Genomic DNA, 26,276 nt, shown 5'->3' with positions numbered 1-26,276 from the left:
CTTTGAAATAAAAATGTTGTAGGAATGTGAATGCTAATGATATAAACGAGGAACGGTCTTCTCGGTCACGTATTTATCATCTGCCACTTTTTTTGTGTTGACCTGAAAAATAATTAGTGTGACTAATTTAGATTCATTTAGATTCATTGAAAAGCTGATGTTGCCTAACTTATCATAGAGAGACAATGGACATGTTCTATTTTACCCAATCAATTTTTAATCAGTTTGATGAGAATTTTAATCTGCACCTCTAATTAGTAAAGAGCTCAGTTAGAGGGAAAATCAGCAATCACATTAGGTCCATGGAAACAATTAAAAGACTTAGGGAGCTTCAACTCTTTCTGTCCCTGGTATGAGTAAGGAGTAAACAGTCTCTTGTGAAAAGTGTGACCTTTTCTTCACAAGCATCTTGTGTTTATTTTCTTTCCCGTGGCAAATAATAGTGGGAAAGGATGTGAAATCCCCAAATGAATTAAGTATATATTCTTTCCATTCCATGCCACAAGGCTACACCTGGGCCACCGTTCATAAAGTGTCTCGAGAAGTATTGATCCAGGATCAGATCTCTGATGTCAAGGTAAAAATCTGTCATTCTGCCCCATAGCAAGGCAGTCTTCGGCGCCTCTGTTCCCAGAGGCGCCGAAGACGTGGATGTTGATTAAGGCAGCACCCCGCACCTCTCTGATTCAGAGGGGGTTGGGTTAAATGTGGAAGACACATTTCAGTTAAATACATTCAGTAGGACAACTGACTAGCTGTCCACCTTTCCCTTTTCCCATGTAATCTTATTGATCATGATCTAAAGGCAATACTGATCGCAGATCAGCACTGCTACTCCAAGACGCTCTGAGAATAAGGGAGCAGATCGGTGTGGGATTTTGTATATTATATAGTTTCTATGTTTCACTTTCCAACAAGTATTTTTACCAAAAGATTTCAAATAAAGGGAATGTCAGTTCAACTCGCTCTTGGCTCTCTTCAAATTTCATCACCTGTCAATCATTAATATATATAATTTTATTTTATTTAACTATCCAAGTCAGTTTAGAACAAATTCTTATTTACAATGACGGCCTAGCCTGGCCAAACCCTAACCCGGACGACGCTGGGCCAATTGTGCACTGCCCTATGGGACTCCCAAGCACGGCCGGTTGTGATGCAGCCTGGAATCGAACCGGGGTCTGTAGTGACACCTCTAGCACTGAGATGCAGTGCCTTAGAGCGCTGTGCCACTCGGGAGCTCAATATAGTTTAACAGGCATAATTTTGAAGGGCTATAGACCTAACAAAATATTGTATTCCAGTAACTATACTACCGGGGTATGATACTGAGAGGGTGATCACAGCCATATCCCCTATCCATAGATTTCACAGAATGTCATTTTGAATGACACTTGAGAGTTTGATCGCGACGATCGCCGACCCAATTATATATAACGCATATTTTATCATGTATTTTCATTCTTCGGAAATGTTGACATTTTTTCCTTCAATTATTCTTAGAACTGTTCCAGTTGTATCATGGGCTTTCACCATGAAAGACCTTACACCTTTTTTTGTTTTATTTGATTACTTTTTCAGTTTTTCTTGGCTCAGGGATACCTTCTGGTGTAGTATCGGAACCTCTCAGATTTCAAGCCAATTGTATATCACTCTCTATTTGTCTCTAATGAATAGAATAAGCTTATCACTCTCTATTTGTCTCTAATGAATAGAATAAGCGTATCACTCTCTATTTGTCTCTAATGAATAGAATAAGCGTATCACTCTCTATTTGTCTCTAATGAATAGAATAAGCTTATTGCTCTCTATTTGTCAAGAATGAATAGAATAAGCTTATCACTCTCTATTAGTCTCTAATGAATAGAATAAGCTTATCGCTCTCTATTTGTCTCTAATGAATAGAATAAGCGTATCACTCTCTATTTGTCTCTAATGAATAGAATAAGCGTATCACTCTCTATTTGTCTCTAATGAATAGAATAATCTTATCGCTCTCTATTTGTCAAGAATGAATAGAATAAGCTTATCAATCTCTATTAGTCTCTAATGAATAGAATAAGCTTATCGCTCTCTATTTGTCTCTAATGAATAGAATAAGCGTATCACTCTCTATTTGTCTCTAATGAATAGAATAAGCTTATCACTCTCTATTTGTCTCTAATGAATAGAATAAGCTTATCACTCTCTATTTGTCTCTAATGAATCGAATAAGTGTATCACTCTCTATTTGTCTCTAATGAATAGAATAAGCTTATCACTCTCTATTTGTCTCTAATGAATAGAATAAGCGTATCACTCTCTATTTGTCTCTAATGAATAGAATAAGCTTATCACTCTCTATTTGTATCTAATGAATCGAATAAGCTTATCACTCTCTATTTGTCAAGAATGAATAGAATAAGCTTATCACTCTCTTGGTTACTCACCCTTATTTTATTCTCATCTTCTCACTTGCATCATTCTTGTCTCACTTCTCATCAGCAGGGTTGTCTTCCATCCAGGCCTTTCTCTGAACCTACTAGATGATGTTCAGAGTCATTTCTGACTACCTAGTGTGTCCTTCAAGAGATCCAGAGTTATATTCTGACAGTTCAACATCTGATTGGTCGTTCATTTTTCTTAACCCTCCATGTGATCATGATAAGACTTCCTCCCAAGTGGTGTAGCCTACATGTCGGTGGTATTCTGTGCCAGTACTAGGCCATAGGGCCCTCAAACTCAACTCTGAATCTTGAAGTCAGTTCCACTGTGTTTTTTCATTGTTCCCCTCAAATCAGGGACTGTTTTAGACCTGAAAATAAGACATTTTAAGTGGTCATGCATGCTCATGAAGACGGTAGGTAGCTTAGCGGTTAAGAGCATTGGGCCAATAACCGAAAGGTTGCTGGTTTGAATCCCCAAGTCGACTAGGTGAAAAATCTGTCGATGTGCACTTGAGCAAGGCACTTAACCCTCCTGTAAATTGCTCTGGATAAGAACGTCAGCTAAAATGTAAATATAAGGAGTTATAACTGCATCCTAATGTTTCATACCCGCAGGATAAAGGTAAACTGTTACCATGTTTGAATAGAAAATGGGGGCACATGCGCTGCAGACCTGGTCTTTGCGATAGGCAGCAAGGCGGTCAGAGCTCCTCCGCCTACTCAGCGTCTACCGGTCTTTCTATCTGTTAAATGCTACGTCTGGCCAAGCTCACTGTGCTATAGATCTCTAACGTAACTTCAAAGTGAAAGTTCACGCCCTTCCCTATAACCATTGGTTTAGTGAACCACGAATATTTGTATGGGCAAAACGGAGTGAGATGATTGGCTACGTTGCCGTTCCATCACAAAGATGGACTTCATACGATGGATATGGTGTAGTTGCTGTAAGTCATGGTAATGCGCGCAGCAGAAGGAGACAAGCGCTTCGGAAGGGGGACAAATCTAACCAATAAAGGATTCTAAAGGGGAATCTATCGCTAAGGATTCTGTCACTCACTCTGCGAGATGCGTCTCTCACGGAAACGCTGGACTATTTGCACAATAAGCATCCTGGTGATCTTCTACAAGACGAAAGAAATAACTAGAAGTGAAGAACATCAGGAAGCTCAAGTCACTGGGTATGATACGTTCTTTTGCCATCGATATGGCCAATAGAATAGCTGGAACACGCTTGGGAACACAGGTATTACCATAAGGCGCGCTGCAGAGGTTTTCTACTTTGAGACTTGGTCAATGAATGCATCCTCGTGATACATTTTCGTTTTTAGGACTTTGTTTAGATGTATATTGGTAGATATGTGCCAGTGTCTTGCAATTGGACACCTCTGCCATTGTCCAGCCCATAGCAATTGTATCGGGATGGACGCTTAATTCTCCTTTGTTTGAACTGAACCGGTGAGCACAATGTCAAAACGACACATTAGTGCTGATATTCAGTATTTTGTAGTTATTTAATTGGCTGGTATCATATTCACTGTAGCATGTGAGTGGATTCTTCAGAGATTTTACACATTTCTCTCTAAATGCTAGAGTCGAGGAGGCATGCTGACGGACTGCCTCCTTCAAAGCCTCAGTCACACACATTGGGACAAAATCTCATTATAAAGATAAATATAGTTTTTTAGTTGATAGGATTTCACTTTGTTCAAAATACTGGAATGCAAACAAAATCAATCAAATCTTATGCGTTACAACATTGTGTGTGTGTGTGTGTGTGTGAACCCTCAAGACTCAATCACTAGTTTGAGGATACCATATTTGGGAGTCTGAGTACAGGTGAAGGTTGCCATGTACCTCAACTCCTCCACTGAGTTGTGCGCAGACTAGAGTTTATTTATTTTTAAAATGAACCCCTGACTCTTTCCAGTCACTATGCGTTGATACTTAAAAAGTGTACATTCTTAAACTCTTATTGTGTACCTAGGTTTGTCCTTTGTTGTTGCGTGCCTTTCTTTGTTTGCTGAAATCCATACTTTTTAATAAAACATTCATCAAATACAACCACTGACTGTTTCGTCATTGCTGTTCCTCTAAGAGGGCGACGAGGCGTGAATCCGCATGTCCCCTTTGAATCTCAACAAGGAAACAGTCGGTGGTTGTGCCTGAGATGAGAAGGGTGTAATTGCGGATAGGGTGTGTTTTCTGATATACTGTAGGCGTTACTTGATTTCAAGTTACACGCCATTGATGCTTGCCATTGGTCCTTGGCCGTTTCTTTTGCGTCGGGACAAGAGTTCTTGACAACTGTAGCATTGTAGCTAAGCATAACCCTTTTGCTAACCTTCACCTCAGCCTCCTATCCAGCCAAGTTAATTATTCTAACCTGCCACGTTAATTATTCTAACCTGGCACTTTAGTTATCCTAACCTGCTATGTCAACAAATCATCGGTGTTGAGAAACCATCAGTCTCATAACACCAGAACTGACCAATGGCAGGTATCAATGGGCGTTTCCTGATATCAGGGAACACCCACAACAAGAAAAACCGAATTGCGGTCTGTAATTACACCAAATTCCCTGATTTTCCACCACCATCGAAACACCAAATGATGGTTGATGGAGTTCCAGACACTTATAGAATCTCTGCCAAGGAGCATTGAAGCTGTTCTGGTGGCCCATGCCCTATTTAGACACTTTAGGTTGATGTTTCCTTTATTTTGGCAGTTACCTGTATCAAGTCAAAGTTTATTGGTTGCGTACACAGATTTGCAGATGTTATCGCAAGTGCAGCGAAATTCTTGTGTTTTTAGCTCCACCAGTGCATTAATAATACCTGGCAATTCAAAACAATAGGCCCATATTCCAAAAAGAAAGATGTCAGAGTCCGGAACATATATAAAGTACAGCATGTGTATGTACACTACATTTCAAAAGTTTGGAGTCACTTATAAATGGACACAAAAAATGTGTCCATTTAAAATAACATCAAATTGATCAGAAATACAGTGTAGACATTGTTAATGTTGTAAATGACTATTGTAGCTGGAAACAGCAGATTTTGTTTTGAATGGAATATCTACATAGGCGTACAGAGGCCCATTATCAGCAACCATCACGCCTGTGTTCCAATGGCACATTGTGTTAGCTAATCCAAGTTTATCATTTTAAAAGGCTAATTGTTCAAATAGAAAACCCTTTTGCAATTATGTTAGCACAGCTGAAAACTGTTGTCCTGATTAAAGAAGCAATAAAACTGGCCTTTAGACTAGTTGAGTATCTGGAGCATCAGCATTTGTGGGTTCGATTACAGGCTCAAAATGGCCAGAAACAAAGAACTTTCTTCTGGAACTCGTCAGTCTATTCTTGTTCTGAGAAATGCCTAGAAGGCCAGCGTCCCGGAGTCGCCTCTTCACTGTTGACGTTGAGACTGGTGTTTTGCGGGTATTATTTAATGAAGCTGCCAGCTGCCAGTTGAGAACTTGTGAGGCGTCTGTTTCTCAAACTAGACACTCTAATGTACTTGTCCACTTGCTCAGTTGTGCACTGGGGCCTCCCACTCTTCTTTCTATTCTGGTTAGAGACAGTTTGTGCTGTTCTGTGAAGGGAGTAACTTGGATTAGCTAACACAACGTGCCATTAAAACACAGGAGTGATGGTTGCTGATAATGGGCCTCTACGGCTATGTAGATATTCCATAAAAAATCTGCTGTTTCCAGCTACAATAGTCATTTACAACATTAACAATGTCTACACTGTATTTCTGATCAATTTGATGTTATTTTAATGGACAAAAAATTCGCTTTTCTTTCAAAAACAAGGACATTTCTAAATGACCCCAAACTTTTGAACGGTGGTATACATACTAACTTTTGAACAGTTGTGTGTATATATGTATGTATGTATGGAGAATATACTGTATATATATGGTGTGTATGGAGAATATATGAATAGAAAATGTGTGTCCAGCAGTAGTTATATAGGATGAACCTTGACTAGAAAACAGTATATACTGTACATCTAAAGTGGATAAAACAGTATGTAAACATTATTAAAGTGACCAGTATTCAGTGACTTTATGTACATAGGGCAGCAGACTCCACTGCAGCCACGTCGATGTGAATGGGGGTGTGCTCTCTCTGCAGTCTCCTGTAGTCCACGATCAGCTCCTTCGTTTTGTTGACGTTGATGGAGAGGTTATTTTCCTGGCACCACTCTGCCAGGGCTTTCACCTCCCTGTAGGCTGTCTTGTTATTGTTAGTAATCAGGCCTACCACTGTTGTGTCTTCAGCAAACTTGATGAATGAGTTGGAGACGTGTTTAGCCACGGGTGAACAGGGAGTACAGGAGGGGGCTAAGCACGCACCTCTGTGATGCCCCCCGTGTTGAGGATCAGCGTGGCAGAGGTGTTGTTGCCTACATTTACCGCTTGGGGTCGGCCCATCAGGAAGTCCAGGACCCAGTTCTACAGGGCGGGGCTCAGACCCAGGGCCACGAGATTAGTGATGAGCTTTGATGGTACTATGGTGTTGAAGGGTGAGCTATAGTCAATGAACAGCATTATTACATAGGTATTTCTCTTGTCCTTGTGGGATAGGTCAGTGTGCAGTGCAATGGCGATTGCGTCGTCCGTGGATCTGTTGGGGCGATATGTGCATTGTAGTTGGTCTAGGATATCAGGTAAGGTGGAGGTGATATGGTCCTTAACTAGCCTCCCAAAGCACTTCATGATGACAGAAGTGAGTTCTAGTCATTTAGTTCAATTACCTTCGCTTTCTTTGGTACAAGAACAATGGTGGACATCTTGAAGCAAGTGGGGACAGCAAACTGGGATAGGGAGAGATTGAATATGTCCGTAAACACTCTAGCCAGCTGGTCTGCGCTCTGAGGACGCAAAGAAAAGGGTATTTACATCTTTACCGGGAACTGAAAATATGTGATTTCTTGTATGAACAAGCCTCAATTGGAGAGCTTCCCATTTATTCCCACTCAGTTAAAGTTAACGCTAAAGGGTTCATTTAAGCTTTATAAAAAAGAAGTGAGGTTTAAATGATTGTAATAATTAGGTTACAATCACCAGTCAGTAGGTAAGTAAGCCGTCTTGTCCGAGCCAGAACGGCACACAATCACCAGTCAGTAGGATGATGCTATCAAAGAAAGGACGTGCTTTGTTTCAGTTTTTATACGACTGGACTGAAGACAGGAAGGTTGTCTCTGTCTCTCGGTGTGTGTGTGTGTGTGTGTGTGTGTGTGTGTGTGTGTGTGTGTGTGTGTGTGTGTGTGTGTGTGTGTGTGTGTGTGCGCCCGCCACTGAGCAGTAGACTGTGAGCCTACGCAAGAGACCTGCGGTTCCCTTTTTCTCCAATCTAAGCAGGAAGTGTCAGACGAAAACAACAACCCATCTATCAACTGATGTTGTCATATCCGTTCATGAGAGTTAAGACTGTTCAAAATGTAATTAGTATTACAAGGATTTAAATGTAAATTTAGAAAAACTATAGATTATTGTCTCTTGAACCACCACTGCATCTAGCTTGAAAGGTTACACATTTGAATATCCAAGCTGTTTTTGTTTTAAGCCAAACAATTAGTTTAATCGGGTTGCAACAACAAATAGGAAGTAACTTCAGTGGTCGTTATGCGTGTGAACAACTAAGTCCCAACAGTAGGGTATTTTCCATTGTGTCCACTTATATCTGTTGAAGATCATAAGTTCACACACAACCGTGCCTCATTGATCCCAGGCAACCCTGGCAGATGCTGTGAGTCATATAAAATTTGAGAATGTCTGGGGCTCGAGGCTTTGTTCACTGGGGTAACCATGCATAGACATGTTAGGGTAGGGGAATGGACTGGGAGTAGCTCTTTCAGAAAAGTACAAGTATTCTTGTGAATGGTGCTTCACCCTAATCACACAGACATACGTGTTAAAGATATTAGTACACTTGTTTTTGGAAGACTCTGAGAGCTGTCATGACTTCCTGTGTAGAGCACGTCTCTAAATATAAAGGAAGTTACATAAATAACCTTCCCAAAATCAACTGTCCTTGCCAAGAGTAGGTGTAGCCCAAGCAAGGACAATAGACCTTTATGAGAGACTGTACAGTGTGATGGATGAAAAACAATGGCAAATTGGCAGTGGGTTCAAGGTGTCTCTCACAGAAAACAAAAGAGCTTTCATATTAAGGACAAAAGACTGGATGTGCATGGAACTCAGGGTGTACTGCTGTACAAATCAAGCCCTCTTTTCTAGTCCACTATCTCTCTAGTACCTTTTTCTGCCATTCATTCCAATGTAATTACCGGTGCAATCACCTCAATGAGAAATCATATCATATTAAAACAAAGAACCTGGACACGTGTGTGTGTGTGTGTGTGTGTGTGTGTGTGTGTGTGTGTGTGTGTGTGTGTGTGTGTGTGTGTGTGTGTGTGTGTGTGTGTGTGTGTGTGTGTGTGTGTGTGTGTGTGTGTGTCAAGGATCAAGTACTCGTTCATGTGTGGGGACATTGAACAATAAAGTTTTTTTTTTCTATATAATTGTTTTCATTTCAGCGACAGTGAACTCGGCACTTCAAGACTTATGGTCAATAGTTCGGAGAAAAGCAGCAGGAGTGGCGTGCCTTCCTTTTTCCAGCACTCAGTCGAAGGATGGCGGGTCAATTCGTCACTAGTTCTCATGATAAGGTGAGTCACCACTTGTCCAATTATTGATATTGGATTAGAAGAGGCTTGAATTGACACAATGGAGGTCTTCTCTACACCACCAGCCCCAAAAGCACACATTGTCTGAGGATTACTAACCTCACCCACCACCATTGTACAACAGCACCCAGCGATATGGGATGCGTCCAAAATGGCACCCTATTCCCTACATAGTGCATTACTTTTTTTTTTACCAGAGCCCTATAAGCCCCTGGTCAAAAGTAGTGCACTGTATAGGGAATAGAGTGCCATTTGGGATGCAAGGATACAGTAGGAAACCACTGGAGATGAGGAGGATGAATCATTGTCAGGGTCAACATTAACTCAAGCTCATTGCTTTGGTGACACAGTTCAACCACAGTGTCAACACATTCGTAGATCTAATTTGACTGCATTTAATGACATAAGAATCTATACCCGAAGGTCGTTCCTTTTCATTACAAACACTCTTGTCAATAAGTCTATATTACTTATGTACTACTTCTGAAGAAGTCTGTGTGCTATTTCTATACATGATATAGTTGTTATACTCTTACAACACTGTTGTATTATACAGTAACTTTTGGAGAGTTTGTCATTGCAGAGGTTTTCTTCCTTTTTAGCCACCGACTGGGGTCAGTCGTGTCTGACTAGGCCTACCCAGTGGGGAGCCAAGTCCACCCAATCAGATATGTTTTACTTGTCAGTGTTCCAAGCAGGATTTTTTGGGGGGGGTCTTTTTACCTAAATATGCAAACACCGTCAGATAGAATTTATAGCAAACAAGTGCACTGGGTTAGTCAGATTTGTTGAAATATAACATAAAAGGTGAACTGGGATGACATTCACTCTCACGGGATGTGTTGCCAAAAATAACTAACTGAAAGCCACACCACTAATAAGCTATGAATAGGACTGCATTGAGGCATCTGTCACTGTGTTTCTATGGCTATATGCATCATGCTACAGTTTACTTAATTTGTTCATTTAGCAAACAAGACAGCTCATAATCCAGTGCCTTTATCACAGCCAACACACCGTTATTTTAGCTTTAATTTTCTCTTAGCCTCATGGCAAAATGTGTAGAATAGCATGAGATTAGCTATGAAACTGAAACTTTTGCCTATTGCAAAATGTCTATAATTTAAGGAAGTTAGCTACAAGCCCACCCACCAGCTAATTTCAAGCTCCGCCACTGCGTACGCGCTTAATTTGCCGTGAGACAACTTTTCTTTTTATTGGGCAAATGTGCCTTCCATGCCTAAGAATAGCAGCCTGCCCCTCTGTCTCCGTGTCTAGGGAATCGTCGACGTCGGACTGCAATAGAACACATAGCCCTCTGAGACAGCAAAAAAAAGAGACAGAAAACGGCAAAACTCTCATTACTGTATGACATAAGAGGCTTTTTGCCCATTTAGCCGAGCCTTTGTTCTGGGACTTATTTCCGTGCTTCTTTTTTTCCCCCCATGCAGCATATTGTAATTACAAAGCCAATCAAGATATTGCTATTTGACTCGCTGTGAAAAATGTAGGCCATTTTTGCTCATTTATCTTCTTGTTTTTTTTTTCTGACCCACCTAATGTTTCAAACTTTGCAGCAGGTTGACTGGAACACATTGCACCAGCATTTTAGGGTGTTTGATATACTATGGTTTATTTCTTTCTTCATCATCTTGCTTAGCTTTAGACGTTTTTGAGACACCATACTGTTTGTCGCTGTCATGTCGGATACATGCTTACATCTGTCACAACAGGAGGCCTGTAATGAATCAAAACAGAGCGCACCCCCCCCCCCCCCCCCCCCATTAAGATTTCATCATTAACAACCAGAAAACTGTGACATATTTTCATCAAATATAGAACAGAGGTGTGCAGCTGTCATCCCACAACATCAAAAGAACTGAATCAATCACTGTCAACAGACAATGGAACTTTGGAGAGGTTGCAAACACTGTCTAAACCTTTATCAGGTGCTGAAGCCAACTCTTCTATCATTGCCATGTCATGTAGAAGAGCACCACATACAGTAGGCCTTCTTGGACACGTCTATCATACAGTAGGCCTATGGGACAAGTCGGTCATACAGTAGGCCTATGGGACAAGTCGGTCATACAGTAGGCCTATGGGACAAGTCTGTCATACAGTAGGCCTATGGGACAAGTCTGTCATACAGTAGGTCTATGGGACAAGTCGGTCATACAGTAGGCCTATGGGACATGTCTATCATACAGTAGGCCTATGGGACAAGTCGGTCATACAGTAGGCCTATGGGACAAGTCGGTCATACAGTAGGTCTATGGGACATGTCTATCATACAGTAGGCCTATGGGACAAGTCTGTCATACAGTAGGCCTATGGGACAAGTCGGTCATACAGAAGGCCTATGGGACAAGTCGGTCATACAGTAGGCCTATGGGACATGTCTATCATACAGTAGGCCTATGGGACATGTCTATCATACAGTAGGCCTATGGGACATGTCTATCATACAGTAGGCCTATGGGACAAGTCTGTCATACAGTAGGTCTATGGGACAAGTCTGTCATACAGTAGAGCTATGGGACAAGTCTGTCATACAGTAGAGCTATGGGACATGTCTATCATACAGAGGGGCTATGGGACATGTCTATCATACAGAGGGGCTATGGGACATGTCTATCATACAGTGGGCCTATGGGACATGTCTATCATACAGAGGGGCTATGGGACATGTCTATCATACAGAGGGGCTATGGGACATGTCTATCATACAGAGGGCCTATGGGACATGTCTATCATACAGAGGGGCTATGGGACATGTCTATCATACAGAGGGCCTATGGGACATGTCTATCATACAGAGGGCCTATGGGACATGTCTATCATACAGAGGGGCTATGGGACATGTCTATCATACAGGGGGGCTATGGGACATGTCTATCATACAGTAGGTCTATGGGACAAGTCTATCATACAGTAGGTCTATGGGACAAGTCTATCATACAGAGGGGCTATGGAACATGTCTATCATACAGAGGGGCTATGGGATAAGGGTATCTTAAGCCCAAACCTCGACCCAAAAGCCCTTTCAATGGAGAAACCCATTAGGCCGGTTTCCGAGACACAGAATAATCCTGGTTCTGGACTAAAAAGCCCTTTTAATGGAGGTTCTCCATTGTGAATGCTTTTCAGTCTGGTACTTCTCTTAATCTGTCTGTGGGAAATCATGCAGGAATTAAGAGTTGATTTACCACACTACAGTACACTTTATTATTTTTTTATTTTATTTATTTATTTATTTTATTTATATATATATATATATTTTTTAGGGGTGGATCAGCTTAATATTGCGGAAAGAATGTTGCTTCCAATGTAATTGTCTGCATCATTTCCAATCCCCCATATTTTTTTGGGTAAATATATATATCCATACACGTATGCATACATATACACAAATATACATACACATACCTATATAGACATACATACTTTTTTAAAGAGTATACCTTTATTATTATTCCCCGCAAACCCTACCACCGATCCCCCAATTGGAGTAAACTGATAAACATTTCTGTTTTTACCTTCAATTTATACATCTTATACACATTTTACAGACACAGTCTACTTTATAATAGTTCTCTCTTGTTTGTTCTTAGTCCTTCCTCTATTTCTGTTGTCCATCCAGTTTGATTTCCACTTGTAACTGTGCTATTTCACAAAAGCTCCGCACCTATACACATTTCACAGATCCCGTATGCCCTACATTGTTTATCTTGTTATTAGTCCCACCCTTCAGCTCCACTCAACCCTTCCCATCTATCTTCCAACATCATCCATTTCGGATTTTTATTTGCCATATATTTTTCAACTGTGCTGTGATGCTTCACAAAAGATTTGAATCTTCCTATTCTCATAGCTTCCACGGATTGTAAATTCAAAATAAACATTTTTGCTAAAATAATTATTATATTATTGATTGATTGACTATGGCTTTTCAAATATCCCAGTATTGCTATCTGTAGCGTTAGTTCTACGCAAATGTTGCAATTCTTCAACCATTCCTGGACCTGTGACCAAAAATGAGCTACATACGGACAATACCAAAATAAATGATCTAATGACTCTGCCTCCTCACAGCAGAATCTGCAGAGCTGGGAAGATTGTATCCCCCATATATATAACATTCTATTAGTTGCAAGAATTTTGTACAATAATTTAAATAGAAAAATTCGAAGTTTTGAATCCGGCGTTGTTTTGCGTATCAATTCATAAACCATGTGCCATGGAATGGGTACATCGAAAATCTCTTCCCAACTATTTGGCAATTTATATGGCACAGCTGTCAGTTTTTTGGTCCTTAAATTAAATTGGTATATGTTTTTATTTATCACACTTTTCTTTAACCATTTATGTTCTTTAATATAGGGCCGACATACAAGTTCCTTACTTTTATCCCCTTCTACCTGCCTCTTCCATTTTTGTGGTAATGCTGCAATTAATTGGTTGTAATTTTGGGTAGAGCAGACATTTCCATATGTCTGTGTTAGCTGCATGTGTGACATTACTCCACCAGTCCTATTTATGATATCATTCACAAAAATTATACCTTATACTACAGTACACTTCTCTTCTGACTAACATACAGGAAGGATGTCCTGCGTTTCCTGGATGCTGAGAGGGACGTTTCGGTTGTGAAGAGCAGTTTCAAACCAGGCGACACTATCCACTACGTCCTCGACAGACGCCGGACGCTCAACGTCTCCCACACGCTTCACAGCCTGCTACCGGACGTCTCTCCACTCAAAAACAAGCGCTTCAGAACGTGCGCGGTGGTGGGCAATTCCGGTGTGCTTCTCAACAGCGGATGTGGCAAGGAAATCGACAGCCATGACTTTGTCATACGGTACTGCTGCTGCCTTTTCTAAAAGGATAGTTCACTCAAACACTTTTTTCTGTTCATATTCTGTATGTCAGCGTTGAAGTTTCAAGCTCCACAAACTGGTGATGCATTTTGAATCATAAGATAGGATCCCTTTAAGGCTACCATGTCTGGTCTAGGACTTCTTAACGCATAGACATTCTCTGACACTCTTATTTTATTTATTTATTTTTATTTTACCTTTATTTAACTAGGCAAGTCAGTTAAGAACAAATTCTTATTTTCAATGACAGCCTAGGAACGAGTGGGTTAACTGCCTCATTCAGGAGCAGAACGACAGATTTGTATCTTGACAGCTCGGAGATTTGAACTTGCAACCTTTCGGTTACTAGCCCAACGCTCTAACCAATAGGATACCCTGCCGCCTATGAGAGAAGGTTGGATCTTTTTGCCCGGGCAAAAAAGCCATAATACAGTTTCCCTCCGCTGTCATTAGCCCGTGGTTAACACCTCCAGAACGTAGATATGTTCATAGAAAACACTCAAGGTAATGACAATATTAGCTGTCATTATCTGATGGATAGAAGTCACATATTGAATCACTTAAGGAGACTGGCTCTTAGCCAGAAGCTTGGTCAATTTATTCCCCCGTCTGCATTTAATGAGGGGTTCTTGGGTTTATGTGCCCATGCGGGCCACATTAAATTAAATCAGAAAAATAGCATCACTCTTCTCTTGTCTAGTGTTTGGGTTTGCCTCCAGCTTAGTGATACTTACATAAAAAATGACTAGATGATACGAATTTAAATTACCTGAGTATTTATAACAGTTAGGTTCATATGTCATATTGCGTGACATGACATCGATAAGAAGATTGTTATGATTCATAAATGGCTGTTGTGAATATTAAATAGACAAAGCCAGAAGCACATACTGTTAGTGTGGATCAAAGATGCTACTTCTGAATAGCCTGACTCATGATGCAATACCACAACCTGTTGTGGGAGAAAAGCACTGTAAAGAGGAAGGAAATACCTTCCACCAATATTTCCATTGTGCCATCAGCCCAGTTCAGACATAATGATGTCGTCCCAAATGGAGCCCTATCCTTGACAGTGCCCTACCAAGCAAAAAGGCAGAAACTGCTCAATTGGTCTAAAATGAGTTAATGTCATTTTTGCTATATTAAATACATGCTTAATCATGTGGACAAGTATCCTGCCTCTATTGCATTGTGTTTTGGAGAAAATGGGGGTCATGTTAGCAGTAACTGCATAAAGTTACTGTGAATCCAAGGTAAATAAAAGCATTTTTTTCTCAGTTCCACATTCTGAGCAGTTACTGTCTTTTTGCTTGGTAGGGCAGTAACAGTAGTGCACTACTTTTGACCAGGGCCCAAAGCTATTGTCTGCAGAGTAATTGAGTGGTGTTGTATGTACAATCCTAGCCTCTCTAGAACATTGCTCTTCATTCCTGGTCCTGGAAAGCTACAGGGTGTACACAAGGTTTTGTTTCAGCCCAGCACTAACACACCTGATATAACTAATCTAAGGTTAGCGTGTAAGTGCAGGGCTGGGACAAAACTTAGCATTAACACTTAGCTTCTTCAGGACCCAGGAGTGAAGACTCTGAAGTTTGACCGCCCTTACAAAGAAAAATATTTATTCTCCCCCTCTTTAAGATTATTGGTATTGTGAAAGAGTAACGCTGTTCGAGGTTGTACCCTTTCTCAAATGACTCGTTGTTGATTTAGCTGTAACCTGCCGCCGCTGTCCGAGTTCGCCGAGGACGTGGGGCTGCGGTCCGACTTCACCACCATGAACCCCTCTGTCATCCAGAGGGCGTATGGTGGCCTGAAGAACGCCACGGACACGGAGAGGTTCGTCGAGCGCCTGCGGGGGCTCAACGACAGCGTTCTGTGGATCCCGGCCTTCATGGTGAAGGGAGGAGAGAGGCACGTAGAGAGCGTCAACGAGCTAATCGTCAAGAGGAAACTGAGGGTGAGGACGGCCTACCCGTCACTGAGACTCATCCACGTGGTGAGAGGGTGAGTTTAGATTTGCCACACGTGTACTACACTACCGGTCAAAAGTTTTAGAACACCTTCTCATTCCAGGGTTTTTCTTTATTTTTACTATTTTCTATATTGTAGAATAATAGTGAAGACATCAAAACTATGAAATAACACACATGGAATCATGTAGTAACCAAAAAACTTTTAGGTTTTCTAAAACTTTTGACCGGTAGTGTATATGCATGCACACATTGACACACATTCTCACATACGGTATACATTACAGTATGTTCACACACACACACACACACACACACACACACACACACACACACACACACACACACACACACACACACACACACACACACACACACACACACACACACACACACACACACACACACACAAACACACAGTCAGGTAGCTGTTTATAAAGAGTTGTGGGCCATTAAATGCTTGCCTATTATACAATTGGTTGCATCTTACAGCTCAGTATAAAGTAAGCCATGCACACCCTATTCCCTGGTCAAAACTAGTGCACTATGTAAGGAATAGGGGACCAGCCCTGGTCTAAAGTAGTGCACTATGTATGGAATAAGGGACTATGTGGGAAGAACCCTAGAGGTCTGAGATCTGAGGTCCGGAGGTCTAATGCGTCATGTGTGTCATTAATTGCAAATTATGTTGGGAGAGAACCATTTTAAATTGTTGCCTGATCCCAGGTCTGTTTGTGCTGTATTACAAAAACACCTATGGTCACTGTCACATGTTGTCGTGACAGTTGGCAAGACGGCACAAACAGATTGTAGACCAGACTAGACTGAAGTACTGCCTCTCTAAACCATTTACATTATTTTTACACCTAGAGATAGACCAGTGATGTCATTCTCTGTTTGTTTTTATCTCATTGGAACCCACATTTTTCCAAAGGGAAATATCAATGAATTTCAATCTGGTGTCCAAACCCCATGAATCTGGTGGCCAAACCCCATGAATCTGGTGTCCAAACCCCATGAATCTGGTGTCCAAATCCCCATGAATCTGGTGTCCAAATCCCCATGAATCTGGTGTCCAAATCCCCATGAATCTGGTGTCCAAATCCCCATGAATCTGGTGCCCAAATCCCCATGAATCTGGTGTCCAAATCCCCATGACTCTGGTGTCCAAATCCCCATGACTCTGGTGTCCAAATCCCCATGACTCTGGTGTCCAAATCCCCATGAATCTGGTGTCCAAATCCCCATGAATCTGGTGTCCAAATCCCCATGAATCTGGTGTCCAAATCCCCATGAATCTGGTGTCCAAATCCCCATGAATCTGGTGTCCAAATCCCCATGAATCTGGTGTCCAAATCCCCATGAATCTGGTGTCCAAATCCCCATGAATCTGTTGTCCACATCCCCATTAATCTGAATGTCCAAATCCCCATGAATCTGAATGTCCAAATCCCCATGAATCTGAATGTCCAAATCCCCATGAATCTGGTGTCCAAATCCCCATGAATCTGGTGTCCAAATCCCCATGAATCTGAATGTCCAAATCCCCATGAATCTGGTGTCCAAATCCCCATGAATCTGGTGTCTAAACCCCATGAATCTGGTGCCTAAACCCCATGAATCTGTCCGTACTGCCCAGAAAGGGAGGCTGCGTCCTAAATGGCACCTTATTCCCGATATAGTGCACTACTTTTGTGACTACATAGCAACTGCCCACCAATGCTGACATCCAGCATCAAAGGGGGTGTCCAGCTAGGAGGAGCTACCTGCGGTGACCTCTAAAGGGGGCATGGAGCTAGGAGCTAGCTACCTGGGGTGACCTCTAAAGGGGGCATGGAGCTAGCTACCTGCGGTGCGTCGTGTTAGTGTGCGCTACTTCACGCAGCATGGTAAAGTAACCGGACAACCCGCCGATCACATCTCCCCACACCACAATCAGCATACCATTCCACATGCCTTCTCAGCAGGCTACATTTTCATCTGTGCTCATGTCTTCATACGCAGATAGATTGCTGGGTATAACACAATGTCAAATATGATCGGCTTCAATTCAATTCCAATTTAGAACTCTGCGAGCCGTGGAGGAAAGGATAGAGACAGTGAAAGAAGTGATGAGAAAAACGTCTTTGAAAGGAGAAAGTGTGTGAAATCTTATTATGGAAAAACGTCTTTGAAAGGAGAAAGCGTGTGAGACCTTATTATGGAAAAACGTCTTTGAAAGGAGAACGTGTGTGAGACCTTATTTTGAAACGTTGTTATTATCACGAACATACGGTTTATGAGCTCGAGCTTCTCCGTAGGAGTTAAAGAGAGGGTCATTGTGACGGTTGTCATTTCCCCCCGGGACAAATTCACAGCAATGTATTAATTGTCCAATTGACTGGTTGATTAGTTAATTGTTTTGTGGGTTGATCGTTAGCCGTGCAGAGTTCCCCCAGGGGCACGGGTTGTGACTGTCTGATTTTATGGGCACATTCGATGTCCTTGTGAGTTGCCATAGCAGCCAAGCACTGTGTTCTTTCTGTTCTGCCTTTCTGCTGCCTTGCCTCGCTGCTAAATATAGTTTGGTTGAAGGAGGGACATGGCTAACAGGTCCATGGGACAGACCTATCTAAGTAGTCTTCATTTGAAGGCCCAACCTGTGGAAGGTACAGTCATTTTTTATTGTTTAAATTAATGATATGTATACTATGTGTATATACGCTGAGTGATTCAAGAAGAATATTACTTATAGCTTTTTATAGTTCAATTGTGTCTATCATGACACAAAACAATAAGGTTATTTTTCTCAATTGTTTATGTAAACAAATAATGTGTATAGCTTCAAAATGTGGTTTAAACTATCATGTTGACCTCATGGACTGTCAGTCCTTGTATCCATGAAATGGAGAGTGGTTACATTTCTCAAGCCCCATCTCCCGGCTTTATAGCAAAACAAGTCTATAGCAGACTGCCGTTGACTGAAAAAAACAGATTGTGGCTTAAAGTAAAGCAACTATATACGTTTAGGACGGCACTGGCCTTTATAATTACCATTATCTGTGATAATTTGGGTGGGATCAAGTGTTAGCCACTCAGATAGCACACAAACCTCAACGAAGGTACGACCTGTACAGGATACATCAGGAAACCAAACCTCAACGTAGGTACGACCTGTACAGGATACATCAGGAAAACAAACCTCAACGTAGGTACGACCTGTACAGGATACATCAGGAAAACAAACCTCAACGTAGGTACGACCTGTACAGGATACATCAGGAAAACAAACCTCAACGTAGGTACGACCTGTACAGGATACATCAGGAAAACAAACCTCAACGTAGGTACGACCTGTACAGGATACATCAGGAAAACAAACCTCAACGTAGGTACGACCTGTACAGGATACATCAGGAAAACAAACCTCAACGTAGGTACGACCTGTACAGGATACATCAGGAAAACAAACCTCAACGTAGGTACGACCTGTACAGGATACATCAGGAAAACAAACCTCAACGTAGGTACGACCTGTACAGGATACATCAGGAAAATGTTGTTTTGACATCTTTTAAACATTGGCAAGCGTATTGAAGATGTATTTCAAATGTCTACGTTCTAAAATCTATTCTAATATCTCTGGGAGGTCTTTCCAATGTGCAAACGCTCTCCACATTACATATGTCAGCTGAGCCAGATGTGTACATGTTTACTGGGCACTGACCCACTGCAAATCCTGTACACTTCAGGCTCAATATTCAGTTAACTGGACAGTGCATTGTGTTATTGTAAAAATATCAAATGCAGAGGCAAATAATAATCTAGGTAAGTCGGTTTATTTGGTCGATAGTAATAAGGACTTGGATTTGTTTCCCCAGCATGAGAATGGGCAATTTTTTTCATCCAATCCAAATTATCATTCTCCTCGACACACACATCTGTCTTGGGAATTGAAAACTGTCGGTTGTTCTTTAATTCATCAGTCGTTGGGAGTCTCTCTCCAAAAATTTCCCTTTTCTGTTTCGAATCCATTGATGTGTTGAAGCCTCCGAGGATGCAGCCCATAAGCCTTCGGCGTGAATATAACTTGAGTACGGAGGAGCTGTCATTCCATTCAATTAGTAGTCTGAGCTGTTATTCTATCACAAAACAACATTGCCACCAGCATCATTTAGGCTACTACAGAGAATTGGAGCCATTTTGAGTGTTTTAGGGAATACGTACCTGGCACTCTGCTGTTGTATTGTGGATTACTAGAGATAATAGCAGTGACATGTTTGTAGCCATCTGTATCAGTGATGGAATCATGTTTACTGTAAGTCTGAGCGAGGCTTAGTAAAACAATTTGTTCTTGTTTTCCAGGTACTGGCTGACAAACAAGATCAATATCAAACGGCCCAGCACCGGATTGTTGATGTACACTTTGGCCACGCGCTTCTGCGACGAGATTCACTTGTATGGATTCTGGCCCTTTCCGCGGGACGCAAATGGAAAAATTGTGAAGTACCATTACTACGACATGCTCAAGTATCGATACTTCTCCAACGCAGGCCCTCACAGGATGCCACTTGAGTTCAAAACGCTGAAAATGCTGCACAGCAAAGGAGCTCTGAAGTTGACGACTTCGAAGTGTGAATCTTAAAGTGCTCTTTGTTTGCGTTGCTAGAAAGCACACAAGGCTGTAAGACTGCTGAGTTGATTATGAATAATTGCAAAAGTAGTAAGTAAAAGTGAGCGTGCCTTTTTTTAAACTAACAATGTAAAGGTACAAAACAAAGAATGTAATTGAAAAATGATTAGTCTATCTAAATGTCAGGTTTGGCATTGTAAGCATCATGGCTGAGAAATCAGGAAATCAATCCTTTGGATGGAGAGACGACCAGATTGATTACAGTACCATGGATTTCTACATTGGTCATTACAGTAGTTGTCTAGTAGACAGGCACAAAGACCATCTGCTAAAAGCAGTGGTGGATGCGGTGTATTAGAGATTACCTACTGGGTGTCGACCAATGGTGGCGATTCAACATGCGGAATCGTCAGGAAATGAACAGAAAATGACAGTCCAAGGGGATATTCTGGTCAGAGGCAATAGGACGGCCCCCAGCAAACATTAACCCCATTGGCCCCATGTGGGTATTCGGTGGGCAAGTCCACATCTGCCCGAAATGGCCTAGCCCACAACAAGTCCAACACAGGCTAGTCCACATCAATTCCACATCCGCCCGAAACAAGCCCACATCAGCCCAACACAGGCCAGCCCAATGCAGGGCTTTCCCACACCAGCCCAACACAGCCCATACCAGTCCACCTGATCTTGGACACTGCCAATGATGAAGTTTTAAAATAAAAACTTGAATGGGTGTCATGAGAAACTTGTGTTTCTGATGTAATGTAACAAGTTCTCTAAATACCTTTTTAAGGCTTGAAAAGGATCAAATGTATGCATTGAGTTGAATTGTAATAAATAAATAATAGATAAATAAATTAACATTTAAATAATAGAATAAACTGATAAATTGGCATAGGACCAATACCATGAGCTCATAATGGGCAGCTGATCCAAAGGGAAGGCTTATTTCAGGCAAAGTGAGGGTTGCCTTCACCAGATATGGGCTGCCCGTACTGGGCCACACTGGGCCAATGCCTTGGGAGCCAGCAAAGGTGTATCGGGCCAATGTGGGCAGCCAACATGGGGCCAATATTTTTGCCCACATCATGCCAATGTGGGCATGTTCGCTGGGCCACCGCTGGTTTCAACCGTTTTCGTCGTTATGGCGTGTTTTGTCAGTAGGAAAAAGCAGAGAATACAGGTTATGCTCAGTAAATTAGATTTTGGGATATTTAAAAAAAAAAAAGAATGTGCCCAGAGAAGTTGATTCCAAAGATCCCATGCCAATTTATTTGCCCTCACTACAAAACAAGGTTATGTTCTTCACAGCTGAACTTTCTAGGAATTAGAAGCCTCAGGGCAAAATTATTTTTATATTTGTCTAGATGTCAGATTAATTTATACATTTTAAATATGTATGCTGTTTCTAAGTGATTCATCTCATGTTATCTGAACACACCTTTTGTAAACTTGCATGTTAAAGGGGAATGGAAACGTACCTCAAGTTAGGCCTTTTTAGATAATTGTTATTCATTTGTATGCATTATTGGACGTTATACAACGGGTGGGTCTAATCCTGAATGCTGATTGATTGAAACCGCATTCCAGTTGGCGTATTTTCCACAAGTTATCACCGGCTAAATCTATGACGTTAAAATGCCTATTTACTCTGTTCCATCTGACTGCGCAATCCACTGTCTCATCAGCCCAGCCAGGCAATTTATAAACTTGATCTCCACTATAAAAAGCATCTAGACATTGTCTCACATTTCTTTTAGACTAACATTTAGTTATCAACAAAGGCGATTTGTATAAACCTCGCTGTCTGTCTCTCCGACATTTGCAACATTGTTTCGGGATTCAAATTCGATCTCCAGCTGTCCGAAAGTAATGAACGTGTTGGGAGTCGGTACAAGACAGACAGGCAGCGTTTCTCAGCCAGTCGATATGAATCAGCTGGCATAATTTTCATTGACATATACATAGAAATGTAAATTGAAAAAAGGTAAAACGAAAGGAAGTGCAGCTAGTTTGCAGTCTTTCCAGCTTCAGTTTGAAGTGATTGTGTTAGCTGTGTTGTTGGCTAGCTCCTCTGAACAACAGTGTCCTGATGAGAGAGCACATTTTCTATGCCATGTGAAATCGCGCCTCATTTGCTCATTGTTATGGGTGTATCCAAATAAATGTCACTAGAAAACACAGTAAACAAATGCAAATGAAGCTACTTTGTTGTTATTCTGGCAGCACTTTTTGACTTGACTGTAAGTTAGCCGTAGTTGGCTAGCTAGCAAGCAAGGGATAAGAACATTACCAGCCAGTATGGCAATGGAGCATTTAGAACGATTGTCCATAGATAGAGAACAAAAAGACTGAACGACTGGGTCGCGTCTCTAGCAACCGATAGAACGAACAACCAGCCGGCTTGGGTAGCAACCCCTAGATTTGTGTCAGGACTATATCTTGTGAAAGGATGAAATAGTATGAATAAATTAATCAAAATAATGTTTTTAATGAAAATATGTTAAATCATTATTTGAATATGTTGGTAACCCATTGTATAAAAGTGATAATGCCCTCGAAACCTGTGTTTGGAGGATATATTGAAGAAGTCTCGGGCGTAACAGCACCCGTGCCAATATATCCTCCAAACACTGGCTTCTCGGGCATTATCACTTAAGCAAAGTATTGCACCTTGCGGTGTGGTGCGTTGTGAGGTTACAAAGCGGTTGCAGAGCCTCTACAGAGGACCCCCGGGGGAGTATAAATACCCACTAACTGATTCATCTGATCCAGTTAATTAAACGTTACCATTCCCCTTTAAACAGAGCTGAATGTAAACACAGCCTAATACCATTGGAATCAATTGGCCTATGTAGCCACTGCAAGTCTTAAAATGTATAAGAAAAAAGCTGACAGGAAAGATGTGGAGGTATGAAATTTTATGTACGCCTATGAATTATTCATTAGCAATCAGATCTTTCTGTGATTGTTCTTAGTAACAGGATTGTTCTTAGTAACAGGATTCAACATCCGTCTGTTTCACTGGTGAATCTCTTTCATATCTCACACAGAAGTACCTCTTAGATATTTGATATATTTCAACTGCTGCATGCTCATGCTATCCCGTAGTAACTTCAACTTCCTGTATTTACATAATGTCAAGACAACTGTCCTTTCCCAGTTTCTTTAATAGGCTTGAATGTAATGCATTTATCTCACAATATGGATGTCATGCAACTGCTAATGAATGTTCAAAAAGATCTGCCTTGAAGAGCCATTGTATGCTCAAGGAATTCTTAATTACATTTTCTTTACGTACCAATTTTTTTTTTTTTTTTTAAACTCTCAGTATTAAGAAAGTCCAGTTGCTTACAGCTAAAAGATTGTATGTATCTAGGGGCCTATATATGAAAGTCTGGGACCGTTTTCATAAATCTTCCCAGAGAAGTAGTGCTAGTCTGGGACCATGTCCTCTCTGTCCATGTAATGTTATTCTGATCTAAAAGGAAAAACTGATCCTAGATTAGCACTCCTACTCTGAGCTGATTTATGAATACAGGCCCTGGACACCAGTGGAGACTGGAGCCCATCCTCCTAACTTCTCCTTCCACCAGCCTCCACTGTAAGACACCAACTTCTGGTATATAGCATAAATTATGTAAAATGTCCAAAAACTTTGCTTTGTAATGAATAATACTGATGTAATTGGGTATATGGCAGGTCATTTGTAAATGAACCATTGTCAATGACAATGACCTAGATAGAATGTGAAAATGTACATACATGGTAACATTGAATAAGGAAAACAATGAATGTTAATTAATTTATGGTAGGCTAACCATTATAACGAGACATAAGGTTGAATAACTTTCTTCAATACTGCCACAAGCCTTTGAAATGACTGAAATTGTTACGCCTCGTTTGCTTTGTTACACCATGTGTCTGTTTTTGACTGTTCCTAAATCTGTAATTTATACAATTCTTGTTTGATGTTTAATATGTAACACCTGTAGTTTGAGTCAATCCGATCAGGTGCTGAATGTCGTGGTAGATTTTCATCCTTTTTGGTCAAATTTGATACCATTTGTTTTACAGCTTCTTTTTTATGTCAGTTTTCTATGTTTGTGAAAATGCGTTTTAGAAAAGTTAATAAACTTGTAAATTTAAGTAATCATTTGATAGGGTAATTATTCATGGATGTTTAAACATCCATCTAGGGCCCTGTGTTTTGGCTTATCATATCACATGACCTAGATTTTAAACTTTATTTTAATCCTTTTCAAGAAATTAGAATTACACCAAGAATGAAAGCAATTGACTGAGGATGGTGCTAGACCATCTGATATAAAAAGAAAAGAGGACAGTTTGATGAAAAAGCTTTAAATAAAGGTTAAAATCCAGGTCAAGTGACATGATTGTCCAAATCACAAGGCCATAATAGAAAATGCCTTATACTGTGAAGGCAGTCAATGTTGTTCTCCTCCTCAAATGAGGAGGAGCATGGATAGGACCAAGATGCGGATTGAGGGAAATAAGCCATCTTTTAATGAAAACAGCAAACAAGACACTACAAAACAACAAACGTGACTAACCTTCAACCGTCCATGTGTGGACACAGGAACAAACACCCACAAAACCCCAGTGAAACCCTGGCTGCCTTAGTATGACTCTCAATTAGAGACAAACGATACACACCTGTCTCTAATTGAGAATCATACCAGGCCGAACACAAAAACCAACCTAGAAATACAAAACATAGACTACCCACCCAACACTCACGCCCTGACCAATAAAGACATACAAAACAAGAGAAAACAGGTCAGGAACGTGACATATACACAAAGATGATAGCCACAGTCTGTAACATTACCAGTGTAAAAAGCTTTAAATAAAGGTTAAAATCCAGGTCAAGTGACATGATTGTCCAAATCACAAGGCCATAATAGAAAATTACCAGTGTAAAAAGCTTTAAATAAAGGTTAAAATCCAGGTCAAGTGACATGATTGTCCAAATCACAAGGCCATAATAGAAAATGCCTTATACACAAAGATGATAGCCACAGTCTGTAACATTACCAGTGTAACCCAGTGTATGTGGGCGTTGCCCTGCCCTTGCCCCGGTTCGAGTCCCTGTTGCAGCTCACTTTCTCCTGCTACACTGATGGCAGTGGTGGGCTCACTCCAGTGGTCTCACGTGGAGTTGGGAAAGTGTGCTCTCTCTCTCTCTCTCTCTATGCTTTTGTGGCTTGGTGAGGATTCTGCTTGAGAGAAAGGGAATACTGTAACACTGCATTTGTCAGCGTTGCGCTGTCTGTCCTAAGGCCTGTGCTTTTGTGGCAGTCTGTTTGACGCTCGTCTATGCACGGTAGGAGCCACAGTTGGATCCCCCGTTGCAGCTCTCCCTTTCTCAATTACACCAGTCATTTCCATTAGTAAAAATTACACACAGATTGTAACTAATTTGTTTTAAGGCAATAGCCTAATAACCTGCAACATATTACCTGATTATAAAATGTAAAAAAATAAATAAAAAAAATAAAAAAGTAGATTCTAATGTTTATTTTAGGCCCTAATGTAATGTTGTTTTTTATGGAATGTAATTCCTAGAGCACTAAGCCTACCATTACAAATCAATGGGATGTAGGCTACACTTCCTTCAATGTTGTTTAGCCTACCCTTGTTGGTGGTCCACTCTTTGATGGTAAG

The 26,276-nt window shown here is 41.0% G+C and overlaps 1 protein-coding gene across 1 annotated transcript; it reads left to right on the top strand.

The window, feature by feature from the left end:
* Positions 1 to 3,325: 3,325 nt before the first annotated feature.
* On the top strand, positions 3,326 to 24,737 carry st8sia4 (ST8 alpha-N-acetyl-neuraminide alpha-2,8-sialyltransferase 4). The gene is made up of 5 exons (XM_055875510.1): positions 3,326 to 3,604; positions 8,977 to 9,108; positions 13,730 to 13,987; positions 15,717 to 16,010; positions 20,321 to 24,737. Exons 1-5 carry the CDS (start codon positions 3,492 to 3,494, stop codon positions 20,598 to 20,600), a joined length of 1,077 nt encoding a protein of 358 aa, XP_055731485.1. The 5' UTR covers positions 3,326 to 3,491; the 3' UTR covers positions 20,601 to 24,737.
* Positions 24,738 to 26,276: the final 1,539 nt, after the last annotated feature.

This window comes from Salvelinus fontinalis, chromosome 21, assembly GCF_029448725.1.
Source record: "Salvelinus fontinalis isolate EN_2023a chromosome 21, ASM2944872v1, whole genome shotgun sequence".
NCBI lineage: Eukaryota > Metazoa > Chordata > Actinopteri > Salmoniformes > Salmonidae > Salvelinus > Salvelinus fontinalis.
This window is presented reverse-complemented; position numbering and strand designations above follow the sequence as displayed.

What these genes read in the sequence shown, in the direction of transcription:
- st8sia4 (XM_055875510.1), top strand. Translation starts at nt 3,492, where the DNA reads ATGCGTCTCTCACGGAAACGCTGGACTATTTGCACAATAAGCATCCTG. An exon ending in CAGGAAGCTCAAGTCACTGG is followed by an intron (nt 3,605 to 8,976) that starts GTATGATACGTT and finishes TTTTCATTTCAG; the next exon opens with CGACAGTGAACTCGGCACTT. An exon ending in CTCATCCACGTGGTGAGAGG is followed by an intron (nt 16,011 to 20,320) that starts GTGAGTTTAGAT and finishes CTTGTTTTCCAG; the next exon opens with GTACTGGCTGACAAACAAGA.